This window comes from Bacillus rossius, chromosome 1 (genome assembly GCF_032445375.1).
Source record: "Bacillus rossius redtenbacheri isolate Brsri chromosome 1, Brsri_v3, whole genome shotgun sequence".
Taxonomy (NCBI): Eukaryota; Metazoa; Arthropoda; class Insecta; order Phasmatodea; family Bacillidae; genus Bacillus; species Bacillus rossius.
Window position 1 is genome coordinate 329,612,839 of NC_086330.1, and position 13,648 is coordinate 329,626,486.

General features: G+C 37.6%; 1 protein-coding gene across 3 annotated transcripts in view; it reads left to right on the top strand.

Annotated features, from left to right (window-relative positions):
- Positions 1-13,648, top strand: part of LOC134528027 (protein transport protein Sec24C) — a 96,201-nt gene that overhangs the window by 52,972 nt on the left and 29,581 nt on the right. For all 3 annotated transcript variants that reach the window (XM_063361205.1, XM_063361204.1, XM_063361206.1), the window contains exons 14-15: positions 3,900-4,079; positions 7,798-7,999. In XM_063361205.1, coding sequence (XP_063217275.1) covers positions 3,900-4,079; positions 7,798-7,999 — 382 coding nt within the window. The remainder of the gene's footprint in view (positions 1-3,899; positions 4,080-7,797; positions 8,000-13,648) is intronic.

The following is a 13,648-nucleotide window of genomic DNA, read 5'->3' on the forward strand; positions in this document are numbered from 1 at the left end:
GCACAGTCCTCCATTGGTCGAGAGTCCAATAAATTTTAACGAGTGAACTGCAACCATTCCCTGTGATGCTGTGCCGCAGGGAATTCGGGCCCATAGCAGGTCTTCTGGCCACAATTTTTTTTCTTGCAACCTTCTTCTAATTGTAGAGAGGCTTACTGTTGTCCTGCAAGCCGCGTAGAGCTGCTGTTGCAGCTTAACAGCGTTAGAGATCCGACTGCCCAAAGACGTCGAGACAATAAAGCAATTGTCTCTTTCGGATGTGCAGCATTGTCATCCTGATCCATGTCTCCGGGTGAAGCCACCAATCTCTTGAAACTGTTGGAAAACCCATTTGGGTTAGATGTATTAGCTTGGGGAATATTATGCTAGAAACTTATTTTTAGTGCTGCCGAGTATATATAATGTATTAGTGCGGTGTTAATTCTTCAATAAAAAAAAATATTTTTTTCTATTTTGATAATTTTTTTTTGTTGGTCACCTTTTTCTCGTACAAAAATTCAAAAAATAATTATACTACTAAAGTTCAAAAATTTTACATGGATGTTAATTTACTAATTCTTACCACTTTTTTTAGGGTTGCACGAGTACTCTAAATATCAAGTTGAGTTGAGTTTGTAGTACTCGACTCGAACCTAATTATAAAGCACCAAAAATTGAAGTATGTAGTTCACTGGTCTAGTGACGTATTGAAACATTCATGAAACATCTTTAATACAAATTTGAGTAACCTAGGCTATTGAATTTGTTAGTGATCGTAGCCGATTTTACATAATTTCGTACAGAATTTATGATTTCATTTTTGTTTGGATGTATTTGCGGTCATTTAACGCATTGTCTTCATAATTTTGTTTATGTTAACCTATACTGAAAAGCAAAACATACATATAGCTTCTGTGCAAGCATCATACTAAAATTTCTGTTGAATTTGCTGCAGTAACAAGTTTTTCATAAAATGAGCTTTGAAAATCCTTTTTCACATATACATATATATTATATATGCCATGTGTTACTGAAAAGAAACATACAAAATATTTACTGTCCGCCTGGCTCAAAATAATAATGGTGCACGTAAATGTGAAGTGAAGACAAATGAACGACGATTGAAAAAGAAATATGGAGAAAGTATAGTAGTTACCACACAAACACACTAGTTATTATAAAAGAACTATCTTAAAAGAATTGTAGTTACTGTAAAAATTCCATGGTTATTGCAGAAGCGCAATAATTACCACACATGCACCATAGTTACTGTAAATAAGCGAAATGAAGTGAGCAAATTAAATGTTAAAGATACTGCTACTTCACCCATCTGGCACAAGCACGATATTATCATGCATACATTTTGAATATTCTTGTACTGGACGTATTTTCATTCTATAGGGCAATAATGAAGTTAAATATTTAAAATAATTAGAAAATGATATGCCACCACCCGGTGGTCCTGTGACTGAGAACCGGATTGAACTTAGTAACGTGGAAGTAAATTACAATAATTTAAAAATGAGATTGGTCCAGGAGTGTGCCAGGTTAGCTCGGATGTCTAACCCAAGTGTTGGTGTGGGTCGCCAGCCCCAGTTTGGCTCACTGAGCTCGGTGGCTGCATCTATTGGTTAAGATCCTACTAATTAACAACATCCTTGAGCGTTCCCTTCTCCGTGTATGTAGTTAATTCCTAAGTAGGTTGGGCGGAGAACTCCTGAATAAAACAAACGTTTTGGCTGGCATGGTTTTATTCACACAAGCTGATAGATAGGTGCTAAGCCTGAGTGATATGCTACACATTACACTGGAAACACTGTTAACACATGTTGCACTTCACGTTCCTCGTCTACGCCGTCCCGTTGTAAAAAGATTGCTATCCAAATCAGTGTGCCCTGTACTTTTTTTAAACTCCACGGTGCAGTCCCGCAGCGAAGAAGATGTTATGGCCGGAGGGTGCACTGCAAACTGGTCCAGGTATTCGGAGTGAATTAAATACCGAAGGTTTCAGTTGATTAATAAGATTAACCGGCACGCAGAACTCAAAGACGTGAACACGCAACGGTCACGTTTGCCTTCTACCGCAAACCCCTGAAGACTGTCGAAAGAGGGGAGCGGCGGGAGAAGGGAGGGACCACACCCTTGCACGCCACATCCACAAAACATTAATAAATGTTTTACGTATAAGTTAACGTCTAAACAACTTACAATTTATTTAGTTAAATTCCCCAAATGTGAAACGACTCACAGAAGGTCTAAATATGTGCATATTATCTATATGGTAATTTATTACTTGAGAAAAACCAGTCAAACCAGAGAATGTTTGTCGCTTGTGGGCTACTCCGTTACCTGGAGCCAGACTATTTATTTGTTATTAAATACCCTCAATGCGCACTATGTATTAAATCTGGCCTGGGGCCGCAAAAGATATTAAGGCATTCATCAAACGAGGTACTTTTAAGGGGTCACACACATACTTAACGAAGCGCTTTCTTTTGTGATTATTATGACTTTACATAAATTCTTACGAGAATTAAATACACTGGTACTCATACAGTTGCCTAACACATGGCACGGAGCACTTACGTAGTTGCAGATGCAATCACTAACTTGACTCTTGTGGACGTGATGCAAGGGTGTGTTCTACCAGCAGGGACATGTACTGGCAGGGTGGAGACCGGGCTTTACTATCATAGGAGGTACGATGTCAGATAGTAACAGTGTGAAAAATAGTTTTCTTTATAATATTTTAAATTAACATTCTAAATTTGAAGTCCTTCACTGCGATGCAACTGGATAAACATATTTTAGTCCTTGTGCATTATAATATAATTTGAAAGAGTTTATTCTATTTTTCAATTAAGTGGTACTATTTTCTTACAAATTTTTTGTAATGAAAAATTAAATAGCTCAAACTAGACTCAAAAAAACATGAGTTTTTGCTTTACTCGACTCGATTCAACATTAAATTATGCTACTCATGCACCCCTACATATTTTTACAACCATTCTTTAATTTTTTTGTAAAGAGATCCTAGAGTTTTTAAGACTTTCGTATTTTTTGAAAGCACATATAATTTTTGTAAATCACCAAAGTTTTTTTTTGTGTAGGAAATGTTAATGTATCCTGATGTGCATCGTGTATCTGAAAGTGTTGTAAACATGCTGCAATGACAATGATTGTGAACTGATTGCTAAACAAAATTAAGTGTTATTAACCTCACCAACAGTGGAGCAAGCATGTGAATTAGTTGACTTTATAAGTAGAAAGCGATCAATGATTTATATATTCTGATACCTTTAGTTTTGAAATAATTACAAATTATATTGGTTTTGTTAGCAATAAAGCAATAAAAATATTTCATAATTGCTTTTTCCTTAGAAAATATGATGATAAACACCATTATGTGACAATAATGCTGTATAATTAGTATTTTATTATTAGCATTACAGCATATGCTATTTTCCATTGCTCTAACTATTTGGAACAGAAAACTGGTTTAAAATACATAAAAGTTTTGAGTGTTTTCCAGTATCTTTTTTGATGAACTTTTATATAAATTATTTATATTTAAAGAACAAATTATACCATGAAATAATTTGAATTTTTTTGTTTTGTTATTTTGTGTTAGTTGCTATGACCTATGATCTATGAATCTATTATGCAAAATAATTTAATAACACTATTTAGAATGTTATGTTGTACAAAAAATATTTGTCTTAACTGATTAACCTGGTTCGATTCACGACGGGGTAAAAACAAAAACTTCTGCAAGTGGGAAAAGTGACACGTTTCTCCTATCTATTATTACATCAGTGCTCCATCTCATCACCTTTCATTGTCTCTAATCGCTTTGATGTCAACGAGACATTTAATCCACTTATTTTGTAAATAATTGTTATATATTATTTCTGTTGCAGGCCGACTTGGATGGAGAACGGTTTATAGAAGACTTGTCAAACAATATTAGTCGTCCAGTAGCATTTGATGCTATCATGCGGGTACGCACATCTACAGGTGTCAGAGCTACAGATTTCTATGGCCATTTGTACATGCAAAACACTACAGACATGGAACTGTGCAGCATAGATTGCAACAAGGTACGATGCTTACGTGTACATATTAAGAAGTTAAGTTCACAATTTTACACATTTGTACAGGATAATTTTATTTATGTTATGTCAAAAATAACAGTGTGTCATATTAATAAGTTATTAAGGAATCTATCATTCATTACCATCTCATCCAATGTCCATTAATCTTTTAGTAAAATTTCAAAGGATGAGGTTAAAAGTTCTTAAACTGGATGGTGAACATGTTATGTTGTTTCTTGTGGTTTTTTTTTTCCTTACGAACAATTCCTATTAGATTTCATGTCTTGTAGATTTTTCTTTAAAGTACAATTTATTAATCTGAATGTTTAACCATTTTTATTATAAACCTACATTATATTTCATTTTCGTTCTTTTCTTTTGTCACTTACAATTTTTTTTACTAACATTCAAATAGAAAATAAAATTAAAACAAAATTGCAGTTCCAAACATGCTGGTCACCTTCAAATACCAATTTAAAACTTCATGTGGCTGTCATTTCCTGGATGGAGATTGTCAATGTCACAATTGCCAGTGTAGTAGAGGGGATCTCCAAGACCAGCTGGTTGGTGAGAAGGCCTGATTCGGTCCGTGAATTTGGTGCGCTGCCTCAGGCTGTGCAGGTAGTCCACGTGTTAGCATCACTAGAACTCTTGGTGGGTTTGTTGTACCACTTGCCAACGTTGAAGGTGATTCAAGGAGGACGACACTCCACTCCTGCTTCAGGCACTCAAGTGTCAGGAAGTGACGTGGCCATTCAAATTATTGGATCAGCACTTACAGGACACAGGGGCTAAAATTTTTAGTTTTGCTTTCTCCAGGACCATGACAGTGTTCAACTGTTTGAAAGTGAGCACTTGATCGCGAGTGACTATGCTCAAATGAGACTTGACTGCTTTTACACCAGTCTCCCAAAGCTCTCAAAGTGGGGTGAAGCGGGAGGGTTGAAATGCCATCAGAAACTAAAACATTAGAGGTTCGATGGGACGACAATGCTAGATGATGATGCAGTTCCTTAAGCTGATTATGAGCACCAAAAAATTGCTTCTGCAGTTAATGTAGATGTCTGATGATCGCCTTCTGCGACTAACGAACCATTCATGTGCCGCCGTCAATGTGTTAGTGATGCAGTTAGATGCTCGTTCTAAATGGACTGCCTTAGTACATCGCATAAACAAACACAGGTAATAGAGCCTTGCAAAGACACTTGACTTGATAGTAAATGGACCAGTATAGGTGACTACAACCTCATGGCAAAAAGAATGCCTTTCACTGGCTGACAGAAGATGGTTGTACCTGAACACACTTGATGTAATGGCACTCACTATGGCATGTGTATCAACTATAATCCAATACTGTCCAAGTATACCTTCTAACTTCTGCACCCCTTAATGATGTATTTTGTGATAATGACAAATTATTACGTCAGTCAATGGATGTTTCTTAAGAATAATTAATGGGTATTTTTGAAGAACAGGGTGGTTAGACTGACGCAGCTTTACGCCTACTTTCAACAAGCCAGTATTTTCAATTAACGGAGCAAGTCTTTGAAGCTGTAATGAAATTTGTTGACCCTTATGTAAGGCAGACACATAATCCTTGAAGGAAATGAACTGGACATGTTTAAGACCCAGAAGCAAAGACTCGTTTAACTCTGCTGGACTCAAGTCACAGTCAACCGAACAGCCTAAAAAACTCAAGTGTTGTGGATAAAACATATAGGAAAATATTTGTAGAAGTATAGTTAAGCTGTTAAAACAGGAAATCGAACTTGCTAAGTCATCTGACTGTATGACCGCCATACAGCAGGCTTAAAGATAGGCTGCATGGCTCACAACTCTACAGGCTGTCGTAACCAAAAGTGATGTGTTACAAGCTCAGGGGCAGTAAACATCTTGATGTACAGTCTCCACCATTTTGTAGGTGTGAGAGATTGGATATCTCTAACTTGGTTCACTTCAGAGGTTTTTAGTTGATAAGAAAGTATCTGTTCAACCAGGCAATCCCCACCTGTGAGTCTATCCAGGCTACCACTGGGAATGGATAAATATATGGATAGGGTTGAACACATGATGCAGAAGGTGAGCTAGCAAAAGAGCCTCACAAAGTTGAGGTGGGGCAGGGAAACAGCTTTGACTGGAGCCACCTTGGATTAGCTGTAATGAGGTGTGTATTGGTTTCAATCCCATGTAGCTAGATCATAGCAGCATATCCAATTTTGTAGTTGTCAGAAAAGGCATGAAACTGTAGGAGACACCTGGCTGCCCTCTCACTAGTTTGGGAAGGGCAAGTGACGGTAACACTGATCCACACTGATCCAATGGTTGTTGGTTGTCCCAATCCATAATTTTCAACCAAAAGGTCTGGATCTAATGTGCTGTCAGCTGCACCAGTGGGCGAGCCAACCAAGGGGTCAAATGTTCTAACAATCTAATATAAAATGTTTTGCATGGTTGTTGACTTTAAACTGGTTTTTATCTTTTACAAGAAGTTATCTGTGATGGGATTCCATTTCAATCATCCAATAAGCATGACTATGGAAACTTCACATCTTCAGCAGGCAATAATTTAATAAGTGTAGAATGGTTACTGATTAATCTTTTCATCTGAATCCACAACTGGCAAGCAAGTTAATCAGCATCAGTTCATTTTCAATGCAGCCTCAATGGAATGGTGACCAGTGACTACATTATCTGACTTTCAAACCTCTGACACCCCTTGTCCTCCAGCTTCTGTAATGTGCAAAGGGCTAAGTAAGGTGCTGAGGCAAATCCATAGGTTACCTGTTTTCAGCTGGGAGTCTTGAATAGGACCACTATCACGAAAGCACAATACAAACCGCTAATATGTAATCCCGGTCTTGAGGGTGGAACTTATTGTAGTGATACATTACTTGATGTCAATAGTAAACACCACCTGATGCAACATTGAGCATTAACACTAACCAACCACATCCTGATGTCATGCATGTTTGTTCACACTGGTTCCACAAAAAAATAAGTAACATGGTGGCTAGCAGCTTACTTGAAAAACTAATCTGAATTATATCAGTGATCAGAAACATACCGTCCAACGAAAATTAAATGAGTATGTTCAGGTATGTACATCATTTTACACTGCACAAAGTCATGTTAGTCCATGGGAATGGGTAAATCTTGGTTGCATGTTGCACAAATGTTCTTTGTGGGGTTGTAAGGGTAACTATATTAACTTTGCCATTGTGACCAGATGAGCGATCGAGACTCGCGCTGTCTTCCACTTTAATGATGGCAGCATGGGATCCAATGTATCAACTCGTCTGCACATGCTGACGGTTGTGTCCGTTTCATTCACTGCTGAAGGGCGTGAAGGTACTCCACACTCCACCTTTGCCATACTTGTTGAAACTGGGTGATTATCTGACACAGATCAAGATGATTCATGGGAATATCACATGTTTCATGATCAAGTAAACTTTCCAGTGGCTCGCCGAGAAGAAAACAGCCTGGTGTGAACACATCCTACTGTTAGGGATTTTTCAACAGGTCACTAATGGTCACAAATTCAAGACAGTTCAAATTTGCTCTTCAGCTTTCCATCACTCTATAAATTGTATATAAAATAACTATAAACACCCCCTTTCCCCCTAAATGGTTGTTGGTCCATATGGCCTGTAATATTCTAAACGCTGTAATATTCTGAATGCACAGAAATAAAATTGCCTTTTTGTGTGTTTGTGAATGGCAGGCAGTGGCAATCGAAGTCAAGCATGATGACAAGTTAACTGAGGAAGATGGAGTCTACGTGCAAGTGGCTTTGTTGTACACGTCATGTAGCGGCCAGCGTCGTCTGCGGATAATTAATCTGTCTCTGAAGACGTGCGTGCAGATGGCAGATCTTTATCGTAGCTGTGATTTGGACACCATCATCAATTTCTTTGCAAAACAAGGTACTAAAATACGCAATGTAATATTTTATGGTTTGTTACTTATTTTGGTTATGGTATTCAGTATTTCAGCTGAAGTAAATGTACATTCTCTGCTGAAGTGTACATGGATATTCCTATTATATTGTGGAACTCAGATGTTATGTAGCCCTCTCTCATTCCTGATTTAAAGTGATTGATTTTGCAGTAGTCAAAAACAGCATTGGATCGGGGACAAACTGTCGTAATAACAATCTGGGTAAACACATGTGTATCTTCTTCACTTTACCTTCCCTGTGTCACCTTGTTGCTTGATGTCACACACAAAACAAACATGCCACGAATTGTATTGTGTAGTCTTCTTGGTATTTTCAATATATTTTAAGCAAAGCTAGGACTAAATAAGAGTAAATATTAAAAGTCTACTACATTTTCTGTTTAATTAAAAACCGACTAATGAGTTTACCATCATTGTTCTCTTGAAATAATGATGCATAAAAAAAGTTGTAACATGAACTGAATAATTTAAGTTGTAATAGTTAAAGAAGCAGATCTGAATATAAGTATTAGCAAACAAGTATTTTTAGTACATTCAGTACAGGGCTGTGCAGAAAATTTGGGATTATCGACACCATAATTTTTTTTACCTAAAATTTAATTTTAACAGAGAATTTATAGCTTAACATAAACTTAGTTATCTTATTGTTCTCTCCCATTAACTATTTTTCTACCAGGTTCCTCGAGAGGTTTCCAGCGCCTAAATTGAGAGTTTGCAAACCCTGCGCGGCGCAATCAGCTAGATTCATTTTCTTCCTGTCTTGAGGCACGACCACTTCTTGTAACTTTGTCTAACTTTGTGCCCCTTAGTGCCTTCTTCAGTGTGCCCCCAGAGCAGATCCATTCTGAGAGCTGGCCTGAGGTGAGCAACTCTTATCATGGTCCTTTCTAGGGTTTCCAACCTGCTAGGCACTATCTGGGCTCTGTGCAAGTCCACTTTACATCAGGACAGCAGATCCCCCCCCCCCCCTTTCCATTCCCCTCCTTCCTTTCCATGCACTTAACTGAGAGCACTGATCGGTCCTTAATGTCGGCTCTCAGTGGGCTGAAATCAAGGACATCTCTCTGGTCGGCGAAAGGTCTGCCTTCGCCATCTTGTGGCGAAGACACCAACTACTATACTTTAGTTCGGCGAGTAACCGTCACAACCTCTCTCTCTTTTTCCCTATTAGCCAGACAGAGTGCAGCTCAGTTGGGCCCATAAGCACCAGGCTTACGGGAGTCAACTACGCCCTCCCTCAGGCGGGACTTTTGTGAACTAACCCGAGTCAGTTTCGTCTGTGTCCCGACAGAGCGCACTGTTTTCGGAGCGCAACAAGTTACCTTCGATGCCCCTTAAGTTAGGCTTCCAACCACCTTTGTTATTTTTTCTTTTGGTCGGTGGAGCGATCTCTCCAGCCAATCAGAGGCCAGTTCCTACACTTTTTAGGCCTCCAGGCTCCTAGTGTGAGTTTTAACTACGTGCATCCCAAGGGATGATTGATTCGCCCTTCTGTCATCACTGTGGTAGTTTCTTTCCAGTGCCTCTCGCCCACGACCCCTTTCGCAAATCAGTCTCGCAGCAACTAGCTTAAGGGATGTGATTCCAGGGAGTCCGGGAGTGATCCTTATTTAAGTTATTTCTAAATTGAGATTCGTGTTAGTTTTCATTACTAGATAATCTCTAGTGTGACTCGCACCTGGTTCCCGTGAACGCTAGTGCATCTCCAGAGGGAGTTATTTTCATCATTTTACCCCCAGAATGGTAAGTGGGAAATTCTACTCCTTTCATCTATAGTTTGACTTTCTACGTAAATTTTGCCCTTATTTCATGATCCCTGTTTCTTGTCACCTTTATTTCTATTCTTGACCACTGGACCTCCTTTTGTTTGGTTCCAGTAGGGTCCAAGAGTTCGGGCCTTTCTCCGGCTCAAGTCCGTAGCTAAGTTCAGCTAAATTTACAATCTCTTGAATGGACATGAATTCCACATGTCTCTCCAGCCGGCTAACCTTTGAGCCGCCATCTCTTCTCACTTCTAGTCAGCGCCAGTGAACAGTCAACGATATCAGATATTGTTAAATCAAAAAATGGTACCTAAATTATACATAGTTCCTTCCGCATTGGTTGGGCTAACAAATAATATTTTCAGGCTGTATTTTAACCATTAACGATTCTAGTTATATTTTAATGTTGGATTTATTGTGAAAGCCTGATTATGATATGTCTTTGTTGGTCAGAGGAAAATGTTAAATTTGTATTCCAGGTACAATTAATAATCTATTTGTAACTGATAGTGAGACACTTCTGGTGTCTCATGTTATTATGTTTAATGTTTAATTATGTTTAATTTTAATTTTAACGTAATTTTTTTAGGTAATGTTTTCATATTTATTTTTATGTAGGTCTTCAGTAGTTTCAGTTAAAATTAATCAGACTGTGGTTTTCCGTGCGGCCATTTACCTCTGCTGAATGGACTTGTCCACGTATGAAAGAGGGGGAATTAGCGGAGGGAGGTGGATGACGTCACGGGAGTGTGACGTATGCGGGGAGCGGACTGTTTGGACTCTAGGCAGACAGAAGCTTGCTAACGTTGACCGACGGCGGGACAGTTGTGAATATGGGTTCCCAGGGTAACTCCGTGCACGGGAGTTGGGACACTACCCACACGTCGTTATGAAATGTTAACCCTGGAGACTGCTACGCGGAGTTATCGTTGCCGCGGCCCGCATCAGCTGCATTATATTATTTATAATTTGGAATGAACGGCAACATATTTCCCATCAACGATTTTAAACTTTTCGTGAGTCGCGAGTGTTAATTCACCACGCCCCGAAGTGCGTCGACCGTGGCCATTTGACGGTGCTACATGTGTCACCTACTCCGAGTCTACAGCCCGGGTACCCGGAGGCGCTACAGTTTTGGTTAATTTCTACTGCACGGCGAGAATTACTGTAAGTAAAACTTTAATTTGTTATTGGTGGAAGAAGAAGTTGTTTTGGGACGGTAGCCAAGATTTGGTGTGGACTCCCCGCCCCCTCCTCATGCGTCTTGAAGCACGGACTTAGACTTATGCGAAGGCAAGGCTTTTGTGCCGCAGGTAACGTGATCGCTATGGCCGGGCGTCACGTGTAGGATTTGTAAATTTTATGTCGTTTTTATGTATTTTATTCCACTTGCCTGTAGTTCATGTATTATAATTTATCCGGAATAAATTTAAATGTTTGCTTATAAAGTAATTGGTATGAACGCTGCAATAACCTACTGCATACATAATCAAACTTTTAATTTAGTTTTGCGTCTCTACCGTGTTTACGCAACTAGCCTTGGCGAAGTCAAGGTTAGCTGGGTTGAAAAACAATGATTGTAACTGGCGGTGCAGGTAGAGATGGACGTGGGCTGTTCGCCCCCGCACGGGGAAATTTTAGACCCACAATAGTTTTGATGGCCGGGGCCCCAGTAAATTTGCTCTGTGTAATTTTGTAATTTTGAAACTATTGAAAAAAAATAATGAAAACTGTAATTCCCAAATAAACAGGGAAAGCTTTGAAATCAACCACGTGTTATTTATTTAACTGAATCACCACTATATCCACTTTATTTTTCTTCTTTTTTGAGAGTAGGTAATTAAATTTGTTTAATGTTTGCCCTCAAGTTCACCCAAGCAGCTTCCTGGGCTTTTCATGAACTATTAACAGATGTGATCAAGAGAATACGAGGGGCGGAACAGGGCAGTTTTTATGAAAACAAATACACAGAATTTCATTTATGCAAGAAAATGAAGTTCACAAATGTTGTTCTACTATATATTTCTTGTAAATAAAATGGATATTGCTTGCATGGAAGAAACAAATTTTAATTTAGTTGTTGCACTTATTTGAAATGATAAAATTAAAATATAAGATCTAAACTTAAAATACAATATCAATCACCTGTTATTTATTTAACTGAATCACCATTCAATCCACTTCATTTTTCTTCTTTTTTGAGAGTAATTAAATTTGTTTAATGTTTGCCCTCAAGTTCACCCAAGCAGCTTCCTGGGCTTTTCATGAACTATTAACAGATGTGATCAAGAGAATACGAGGGGCGGAACAGGGCAGTTTTTATGAAAACAAATACACAGAATTTCATTTATGCAAGAAAATGAAGTTCACAAATGTTGTTCTACTATATATTTCTTGTAAATAAAATGGATATTGCTTGCATGGAAGAAACAAATTTTAATTTAGTTGTTGCACTTATTTGAAATGATAAAATTAAAATATAAGATCTAAACTTAAAATACAATATTGCAGATTATGTAACGTACCTTCTCTGAACTTACACCCCACCTTAACTCTGGGGAGTTTGATTCAAAGGAAGGAAGTCAGATTTGCCTACAATCAAAGACAGTGTGTGTATTTATATGACAAAAAAATTTTCTTAGTCAATTTTTGATTCTCTGACAATGATTTGCCAAAGGGCTAGAAGGAAAATTTCCTGTAGTAGGTTGTAAACATTTTTATAAGGCTATGACCTATTTACATTTGTATATTGTTTTTGAAGTACATATTTAATCTAAATGAAAAACACAAAGGCTTAATAAGGAAATCTATGGTTGAATCAAATAACATAATTTAATTTTATAACTTCTGCCACTTTCCATCCACTTCTTATTGCTTTATTTTGATCCCTATATGAAGTTTAATTATTTGTGGCTCTTCAGAAATGTTACTGCAAAGTTAAAATTTTAAGCTGCAGTGTTTTTTTTTTTTTAACATACCATCACCATTATTATGCAGGAAGTTATTGAGAGATGCATCAGCCTCTTCATGGTTGTTTCGCATAACACTAAAGAGAGAGAGAGATAATGGGTGAACGTATTAAAATAGCTACATGTGGCAGCTCCAGTTATGTCTGCCTTTAGTTTGAAATTTTGTCTTGAATGTAGTGGACACAAAAAATTTTGTTGATTTTTTAGCCAAAAGTTTTGTAGGAGTAAAGCTATTTTAAAAAAAAAACAAAGTGGCTCTTTTTTTTTTTTTTTTTTTCAAAAAAATTTATAAAACTTTACTTCTAATCATATCTTATTTTCTTTACATGTTGGCTTCTAATTGGTGAGCCGAGGGTTGCTGGTTTGATTCCTGGTGAGATCGGGTATTTGTCATGTGAGGAAAATTTCCATCTCAGGTCAAGGACTGGGTGTAGTGATGGCCCTGTACCTCCATGCTGTGGAAATCAGTGGCTAACCAACACATAATCATCTCGCCAAAAGCGTGTGTCATTCTTAGTTTTCAGTGTACATTTAAATAGGAATTTACTTCCTCTTTCCAAAGAACCATTTTGGTTATTACTTTGTAAAGTAATGAATTTTTTATCAATATATCTGGAACATTGCATTTTGTAAAGTAAATTTTTTAATGAGAACTTTACAAATACATTTTCCTGTTGTATTTCATCAAGAGCAGAATCTGATAACACTAATATTTTATTTGTAAGGAGATGTAATTGAAAGATGCAATCTTGGTTTCAACGGTTCTTTTATGGAATGCGTAAATTTAATAGTGAATTGACTGCTTCAAATAGTTTCTCCTGTGAAATATAAATTAGTATCAAGCATTGAATTATTTTGTTGTGTCAGAATCACTACAATTTTA